General features: G+C 36.7%; 1 protein-coding gene across 1 annotated transcript in view; it reads left to right on the top strand.

Moving 5' to 3' along the window:
• PPP2CA (protein phosphatase 2 catalytic subunit alpha) overlaps positions 1–10,093 on the top strand; it is an 89,375-nt gene that overhangs the window by 34,873 nt on the left and 44,409 nt on the right. Inside the window, exon 11 of the mRNA XM_070739264.1 lies at positions 1,132–1,229. Within this exon, the coding sequence (XP_070595365.1) occupies positions 1,132–1,229 (98 nt within the window). The remainder of the gene's footprint in view (positions 1–1,131; positions 1,230–10,093) is intronic.

Consider the following 10,093-nt stretch of genomic DNA (forward strand, 5'->3'; position numbering starts at 1 on the left):
TACATAAGGATGTGGTATCTGTTGCTGCATTCAACTTCAGACCATTATGAAGAGGCTAGTGGCATTTCTAGCAAAAGTATATATTAATGGTCTCAACTCACATTCCCCAGAGTTCACAAACAAACAAACAAACAAACAAACAAACAAACAAACAGTTAGTTAGTTAATTAGTTAGTTAGTTTATATGCCACCCACCTCCCTAAAGACTATGGACGGCTTACCATAAACGGAAACAACATTTACAAGAAACAGTTAAATAAAACCATACATATCTTTCACTATCTCTCATGGCTGTATCTTGATGGTACTTCATTCAATCAACAACCCCAGGCCTGCTGGAAAAGCCAGGTCTTTACAGCTTCCTGGAATGCCAGTAGGGTAGGGTAGTATAGATCTCCAGAGGCAGCTGGCTCCAGCGAGCTGGAGCCACCACAGAGAAGTCCCTGCCCCATGGCCCCACCAGCTGACATTGTTTGGTTTATGGAATATGGAGAAGACCCACTCCATGGGCCCTTATCGGTTGCTGGGAGCTGTGTGTTGGTAGGCGGTCCTGAAGATAGTCTGGTCTTAAGCCATATAGGGATTTATAGGTAATAACTAACACATTGAATTGCATCCGGAGACTGATTGGGAGCCAGTGCAGCTCACGGAGAGTTGGTGTGATTTGGGTATACATAGGTGCACCCATAGTAGCTTGCACGGCTGTGTTCTGGACCAGTTGAAGTCTCCAAATACTTTTCAAATGGTTTATAATAGTGTTTTATTATCTATGGTTTCTGTTTTCATATTTTAATTCAGCTTTCAGTACATACTCGTATATATCTGAGGACCTCAGTCTATACGAAGAAAAATAAATGACAGGAGCCATTTGCAGGAGCATAATACCTCTCAGAAAAGCAGTATTAATCACTGCCTCTGGTCCAAATTTGAAGTTTCTCAGGCTACTTAGCGTTAAAAACTGGCCCAAGAGAGTTTTTTTTGAAAAACAATTGAAAAGAGAAATCATAAATAAGAAACCAATGTTATAAATAAAAACAAATGACTCCAAACCCATAGTCAGTTTCATTTAAAAAGATAAAGAAAGAAAAGAAAATGTGCAGTTCTAGAAATAGTTATTTTTTCTTGTAAAAGTTAAACAGGTAAGAGTGCTGAAAAGGGAGTCAAAGAAACCTGAAATATCCAAAATACCATCTTTACAAAATTCGGATCAGAATCGTGATAAACAAGAAGTAAGTTAAATTTCTCTGCTGTGAACTTCTGCCACATAAGAATGTACTTATTAAAATTGATTTAAACTTTCATGTCTTTGTACCAGCAGCAATAATAACAACTTGGGTGAAATTCAATTCCCCCCCCCTACTGGTTCTGTAGGGGTGGCTTGGTGAGGAAGGATATTGCAAAATCTCCATTCCCACCCCACTCTGGGGCCAGCCAGAGGTGGTATTTGCTGGTTCTCCGAACTACTCAAAATTTCTGCTACCGGTTCTCCAGAACCTATGAGAACCTGCTGGATTTCAGCTCTGTAACAACTCAGTTAAAAATTAAGGGTCCAGGGATAATCACAAACACTTTGGATGATTGTCCATAGAAGGATTGCATAAAATTGGAAGGCATGTGATATCTATTTCAAATGACCCAGATATCTTGTGACATAAATTTACTGCTGGGGATATTTACATTGGTGATGGACTGATAGACAGGTTGCAGTAAATGATAGGTAAGAATGGTATATCTTGTGGGCATCAAAGCTCTTCATTCCCTTGAAAGGGGCTTGCATTGGCTTCCTTGGTTGCATATCTGAAGCTGAGAAAAGAAAATTATCCTAATTCCTTTCTGGGATTTTAATAAAACAACACTGATTCTCAGATTACTTTTGAAGTAGCAAAATCCCGGGAATACCAGAAAATCTTGTTCTTTCACTCCTATGTTCCCAGACCTGCTTTGAATTCCTTTGCTCAGTTATTGTTTGAATGGGGTTATGAGTAACATTTGCATTCTTTGTCTGTCATTTTTGAGTACTGTACATAAAAAGCATGATTTCATGCTGCATAAGGAATGCTAAAAACTGCTACAAAAATCTTTTGGAAATTTTATTGCAATGTAAAACACAGGGTAGTTTGAGAAGAAGATTGGTGTGTACTGCTCAGAGTTGCTTTTATAGAATTGGATTAATAAAGAAATAAGATAATTTTAATGAAATTCTACTAAAAGTCTTCTGTCAACTAATTTTATTTTTCAATGTAATATTTAGAGCACGGGAAATCCAGGAAATATGCAAAATGAATGAAAAAAGCCAAGATTTTCCATTTAACAGCATGCATCTTGAGAAGATATAGAATGTCTGGCGTAAGACATTTGCTTTTCAATTAATTTTTCATTTAAAAAGTGCCATGCCATGGAAAACTCTGCAGAACCTGTGTAGATTCTCTAATAAAGTATTTTGAAATGCAATAATTACCAAACTATTCATTTTGTATAGAATTATATAGTACATTTAAAGGTACAGGCAAAGCAGACCTATAATCAGTTTGTTAAATTAAATGTATGGGGAATGCATACATTGTTATTTTAGTATCAGTTCTATTGGGGCGAAAACCCTTGCATCCAGATGTTGTTAAATTACACTTTTTAATAGCTACTGTCCATATGTCCATGGTCAGGGTTGCTGGGAAATGTAGTTCTCTAGCTCTTGAGGAACCACTTCTTTTCATACTGCCTCATTTATTCAGCCTGGGGAATTATCAAATTATTTTGTTTTCACTTTGTGGTGAAAAAAATAAAAGAGAAGACGTTCCAGTTTTCATGGAAATTTCAGCATTGATGACTGATCAGGGATTATGCTGGGGTAACCTGCCTAAGTATATATACACAGTACTCATACTAAGACACTAAGACATATTATTTGTATTCAAGTCCACATAAGCACACATAGAATAATCAAAATTATTCCAAGGTGCCTTTAGTCTACCAGCCCTAGCTCACATTACTAGCAATGTACAGTTCTATGAAAAAGTGTTCATCCATTTTTAGATTTTTTTGACTTTTGCATATCTTTGCCAATGCGTAGGATACAATAATAGAATAACAGAGTTGGAAGGGACCTTGGAGATCTTCTAGTCCAATCACCTGCTTAGGAAGGAAACCCTATACCACTATGGAACGTTATCTGCTACAAATGTTTTTAATTTGGGTGTTATTTTCTCTCTCTCAGAAATAATTATTTGGTAGCAATTAATAGCAAATATATGCAAAAATTTTAACAACCCAAAAAGGGATGAATACTTTTTAGTTTTTCACTCCTCAGGTCCATGCCAAAAAAGATACTACATGTGGCTACTGCTAATAAAGCACATCAGAATATTGCATAAGATAATATGCAAGGATTCCAGCTTGTAGAATAATTGTAGCTTGTCTCAACTGCAAAAGGAAACTTTGGGCAAGGAGTAAACAAACAGAAACCATCCACAAATATTTGGGACCCAGGACAATTCTTATTCTAAAAAGTCTAATGCTTCTAGCCTTTAGCTACCATCCCATCTCTGGTTGTTCACTGGCTGCTAATATGAAATGCCTCCAGCTTATCCTATGACTTAATTTGCCTTTGAAATACTAATGTCTGAGTCCCTGCCTCCTGTATTTCTGGACATATAATTTCTGCTATTTATTATGATGAAAAAATTAGGCCACCACCTGTTTTGTTGTTTTAGCAATATTTTAATGACCATAATTATTTTTTTGATCTCGAATACCACCTCTTTAGTATCCAGTTTGTTGGTTTCCTTTTGAGAGTAGCATTGCTGAGGCACAAGTGTGATTTTATCTCTGTAAAATTAGGATTCCATTCCATTTATGTTTATAGGGGCCAAGGGTCTGCTTTGCTCAGCTGTAAAGAGAGGTCACACTATATACTTGTCACTTTGGCCTCTGGAAGCTTTTCCCCCTGCTTTTTCCTGTTTTAGACTCTGCACACAAATTTCCTGTATTTTCTGGTTGTGTTCTAAAGAGGAGACTGAGACATAATTATATAATAACAAATATATGCCTGTTTTATTTCCATCAATTTGACAATCAAAATTGTGCAATATGATCAATGCGGTGTTATTAATAGTATGTCTTTTGTCTAATAACTATTATGTGGAGAAGGCCATTGTGTTAAAGCAAGTAGGAAAAAAAGCAAGAGCTGGAATACCTTAAAAACAGCCAATATATTAGGAATTACAAAGCACATTGTACTTCAAATTGATATAACTATTTTTTAAATTATTCATATTGGTTGGTACATTTTAAAATGCTATGCTAAACTGTTTTTTATTTTATTTTTCAGGTCAGAAAAACTTACTGTAAATGCAACATGAACTGAACGCAGATTTTTTCTTTATGATTTTCCATTGATTATGATTTTCACCACTCAGCTCCAAGTACTTGATAAAGGAAATACACAGGAAATAACTTTTTCTCATACTGTGAATATATATCCTGCAGGATTTTTTCCAAAATAAATATATACAGTAATTCTCATTTAGCTATTAAAATATTTCAATGTGTCTTATGCATGTCATTGACAATAAGCTGAATTTCTGTGGTTGTTTATTTGCAGAGGGTTTATTTGCAACCTGAATCAAGGATCATTTTAATACAAACAAGCACACTACCACTTGTAAAAATAAAATATAAAAGGAAAACCTGTAAGTATATCGGCTACCAAAGAATTCTTTCCCTTCCTCCACAAAGGCAATCTCTCACTCAAATACACACCCAGAAAAAACATATTTTCTGCGGCAACTGATCAGAATATCATAGCAATATGTGCCTGAATTTTATTATCTATTTTTATTGCTGTGTAAAAAAAAAATTACGAAGATTTCGTTAGCCCCTACTAATATTGTCAGAGTGTAAAATCACCATTGGAGAGATGTTTGCTTTTATGCATTGTATTGATCGAGTCATTGCACTGATCGATCGATCTCACATATAAGCCTAAATGCAGTTGCCTTTTTATCTATTCATCTATCTGTCTATCTACACACACACATACACACACACACACCCTACATACTTGTCTCTATCATTAGCAGTTATTGTCTTTCAGGGTAGTTAATGTTAGGAAAACAGATTCCATACAATACAGTTGTGTGAGAATCAGATGATTTTTACTATGTCCTGATACGTAAAATCACAGAATTCAAAGAGGGTCTACTCCTCTCTCCACCCCATGACTAGATGTCACCTAGAAAGTATTTGATGAAATGGATCAGATTGCGCTCTTGATTATGGCTTATTGCCTACTTAAAATACACTAATAATTGTGTGGCAAAACAAATTCTAATTAGGCACATTTTTGAGAAAAGCTCACCCAGTTGCATTTCTTCTTTGTTATGTAGCTGTGTAAGATCCAAAGTAGAAATCTGTACTGGAAAAAAATATTGGCAACTACTGTATATTTTAAAAGAAAACCTTAAATGTATGTGATTCTAATCACAACTCCCCAAAAAACCTATAGTACAGTATAGCAATTTATATTACTGATTAAACTACTATTGTATATTTCTTCATTATCTGCACTTATATATCCATAGCTGAAGTCTCAATCAAATCTTATATCTTATTGCATGTTCACAGGAGAGCTGAACATTAAAATTCTGTTTTCAACTTCTATGCCTTCCTCAGGGCATGGTGCTTAAACAACACAAACTTTCAAAGCAGAAATAGTTCTCACTGGTGAATGTAATAGCTTGTATTAAACTGTTTGGTAACCACACAAATAGTTCATGCATAAGTCATGCGTGCTTCAGGGTTATAGTAACTGACACGTCTTTTCTTTTATAACACTTGCACAATTCATTCTGTTCTATCTTGTACTGCCCTAATTTTGCCTTTTGTTCCTTGTGTTGTTTTACTATAACTGTAGTTCTTCTGAATTTGTATTTTAAAATCCCAAGCCCCAAAATCTTTTTTTATAATCATGATGATTTGATGGATTTCTTTCCATCTGACTTTGATACCCAGAAGTCTTATGTACATTGTTATTATTATTACTATCATCATTAATTTGAACCAAGCCACTATATGTTGAAGACTTGTCCATTGAAGATTATGGATTCAAATCTATTGGTTCAGTTTGGGACTGAGAAACTTGATCAAAATCACCTAGCCATTTTCTATCCCTGAGAAAGGATGAGAACCACATCTAATACATCACCTACTTTGTGAGTCTGTTTCATACTTGATAATAGAAATGGATTCTACATAGTAAATAAATTATTGGGGGGAGGATGTCTCCCAATATTGAATATAAGATTTAATTTCAGTAGAAGTTGATTACCTGAGAGCAGCTTTGTGAAGCCAGTACTGAACTGCATACTGTCCTAAATTTCCAATCTGGATTTGTTGCCCAAGGAAAATATACACACACAAAAGTGAATACCGTATGTTCTTTTTGTCTCAGGATAGACATAACATAAGTGGTGAAGAGGAGATCACATCCAACCTTTTGAGCAGGAATAAGTGCTGGCATTCAGGAGAGTCACTTGTTTTATATTCTCTTCCCACATATGACTAAATGCTCCAAAAATAATTCTAAATAGCATTTCAGCCAGTTGATTATCAGATCACAAGATGTTTCTTTCCACAATTTTATCGCTTGTCATTACTGGAGAGAGACTATTAGGTTTCTCTCTCATCATAGACACTCTATGAAGCTAACCATTAGATCTTACCAACATCACTTGTTAAAGCTATTTTGGAGAGAAAGCTAGCTTTTTATATGGTTATTCAGACTAGGAAAATTGGGTATATTTGGGTATTTTACAATTTGAATAAAAGTGCAATATTAGAAGCATTTCATTGAAATTTAGTAATGAATTTAAAAAAAAAACGTCTTTATCTACTGCACTTATAAAAAGCTCCACTCAAACCATTGTTAAATCACATTTCATTTTGGATGCACATATCTGTTGCCTGTTTGTTCTCTGAACAATGTAATACAAACTTCCCTGGTGCCTTTGGTGTTAAAAATAGGTGATGATGCAGTTAGGATAATTATGGTGGGTCTGAATATAGTTTGTATTCTTACATAACAAAATGTTCTAACCCAGAGCCTTTATTAAAAGGGAGGAGTGGAATGATACACTGTGGCAACCAGAAATTATGTATATATCACGGTTCCGTTTCCATAGATTAGATCAGGAATATAGCTTCTCTGAGTTGAAACCATCTGCAGTCAAGTATCATGAAATGTGATACTTTTGTTGCCTAGATTCAGTGATGGGTTACTACATTGCAGACATTTGTGCAATTAGAACGTGTGTGTGTAATAACGTAGGTCCCTTTGTCCTACTAATCTGCACCTCAATTTTACTTAATAATAAAAATTATTTAGAATGTTTTAAGTAAACAACGAGCTACATGAAGAAACACTGCAGTTCTGCAAGAATTCATCAAATCACTCAGTATGATAATCTGCTATTTCCATATTGGGTATAGTTGTTAAAACATCAGCCTAGCGATTGGGAAACTCGGAATTCTAATTCTGTCTTGGGCGCAAAGCCAACTGGGTAACCTTGCACCAGTCACTCTCAGCCCTGCTGAGGGGCAATTTTAAGACCCTTCTGAAAGGTTCTGAAAAACCTTGTCAAGAAAACTGCAGGGACTTCTTCAAGCAGTCTTCAGTAGTCAAGACAATGCATTTTTATCCAAGCACATTTAACTTGATACTAACACACTTACTTTTATCAAATGTAATATGGCTGTTTGTACAAGCACAGATTACAATCCATCAGATTTTGCTGTGAAATAACTGATGTTTCTTGGGGTTGACTATTCTTCTAATGGAATGTATTTGTAAGTACATACAATGATACTTTGTCTTACAAACTTAATTGGTTCCGGGAGGAAGTTCTTAAGGTGAAAAGTTTGTAAGATGAAACAATGTTTCCCATAGGAATCAATGGAAAAGTGATTAATGCGTGCAAGCCCAAAATTCACCCCTTTTGCCAGCTGAAGTGCCCGTTTTTGCGCGGCTGGGAAACCCCACCTCCGGACTTCTGTGTTTATGCTATCCTGCAGGGGAATCCCAGCAGGGGAACCCCAGCAGGGTAACCCCAGCATTGCAAAAATGAGCGCTTCGCTGGCAATGGAAGTCGAGAGGTGGGGTTTCCCAGCGAAGGGAGCATCAGTGAAATTGCAACATCGCAAAAACACCGAAGTCCTTGAAACCCCACCTCCGGACCTCTGTGTTTTTGCAATACTGCGATTTCACTGAGGCTCCCCTCGCTGGGAAACCCCACCTCCGGATTTCCATTGCTAGCGAAGCGCCCGTTTTTGTGCTGCTGGGATTTCCCTGCAGCATCACAAAAACACGGAAGTCCGGAGGTGGGGTTTCCCATGGAGGGGAGCCTCAGGGGACTCCCAGCAGCACAAAAAACGGGTGCTTCGCTGGCAACGGAAGTCCGGAGGCGGGGCATCACAGCAGCGGCGGTGGGTTAGTAAGATGAAAATAGTTTGTAAGAAGAGGCAAAAAAATCTTAAACCCCGGGTTTGTATCTCGAAAAGTTTATATGACCAGGCGTTTGTAAGATGAGGCATCAGTGTACCTGGAAGATGATGGCCTGCCCTCTCTGGTTCCTTGGGGGGAGTCCCTACAGCAATATTTCCCAACTAGGGGCCCTGTGAAAAGTTTCTAGGGATTCTGTGAGATTGGGATTTTAAAAACTCCAAGACCACAGTTTTTTGAGCTTTGCACACTGCAGTGCTAGCGTCCTTGGTGATGGTAAAGTTTATGGGTCCTGACTAAATTGTCAGCTTGCTGTTTTTCTGTTATTGTAAACATCGTAAAACATTGATGTGTCAATTAGAAATGAATTGTATTGCAAAATGTTCATATTTTTGCAATTTTTATTCAGTGGTTCCCTAAGATCTGAACATTAGTTCAAGGGGGTGAATTTAAACGGGTTCACAAAGGCTGCTTTCAGCCTTTCCTTATAATCCTTCGTGGAGTCTCCTATTCTCCTCTAACCGTCAATTCAGGACATTATCATTATTCATGTTATTCCAGATAAAAGTCCTACTCTGCATTGTATGATTCAGGAGGAAAAAAGGGGCTAAATGTTCTCATCAGCTATTTAGCCAGATGAGGAAAAAAGTACCGTACTACTTATTTATTTTATGTTATTTTGGTATGAGATGTTTATTCTGCCTTTGTTATTTCTATAAATAACTCAAGATAGCAGAGTTACTTAATGCTTCTTCCTCCTCCTCTGTGAGATGATTGGGCTTTGCTGAAAGAGAATGAGTGGCATGTCAAATAACCCAGTTTTCATGCCAAAGGTGGGATTAGAACTCAGACTCTGCACCTTCACCAAAAGTAACAGTGATTCTGAAGAGTTTTCCCAGCCATTTGCTTTTCCAGCCAGGAAAGCTGTCACAGAATCAGAGAATACAGGCAAAAACTAATAAAGCATCAAGAAAAATATTTTCTGTAATACTAATAAAAGAGAATACTTGTAGCTCAGGATTGAACTGTGGGGTCCTTGGTGTTCTTTCAGCTTGGTTGTTTTCTCACAGACATCTCATAACCAAACTAAATAACATCATCAGTGTTATAAGAGAATAGAGTTTGTTCTCAGTTTATATACTAGTGATTTGCCCTGTCAGCAGTGGTGGGAGTGGTCTTGGTGGTTCCTTGTTAGGCTGTTATTTACCGTTAGCCTATTTGTCTGAATTAGTGGCTCCTTGATAGTATTGTTAACTTCTTGATTGTTGGTCTACTGTTACTCTATTTTCTATTTTCTTATTTTCTGTGACATAAAATCCATATTTTAATTCACAGCTATCTGAAACTAGTCAATAGATAATGATTTCCTGTCTTCCAATCCCAAATTTCTGGTTATTAGGATACTGTTTCCATGGCTTGTAACCAATCCAAGAAGAAATACTCCATCTTCAATGCCAGAAAAAAGGCAGAACTAAGACAATATGGAACCAGCCCCCTTCTTTTTTAAAGACTTATTTCAGTGACAATTTCTTTCTTGTGACTGGGCACAATACTCAGTGTGGTTTTCCTATGCTTTCCGCTGCTTTTATTTGGTTTCTAATT

This window comes from Erythrolamprus reginae, chromosome 2 (genome assembly GCF_031021105.1).
Source record: "Erythrolamprus reginae isolate rEryReg1 chromosome 2, rEryReg1.hap1, whole genome shotgun sequence".
NCBI classification, from domain to species: domain Eukaryota; kingdom Metazoa; phylum Chordata; class Lepidosauria; order Squamata; family Dipsadidae; genus Erythrolamprus; species Erythrolamprus reginae.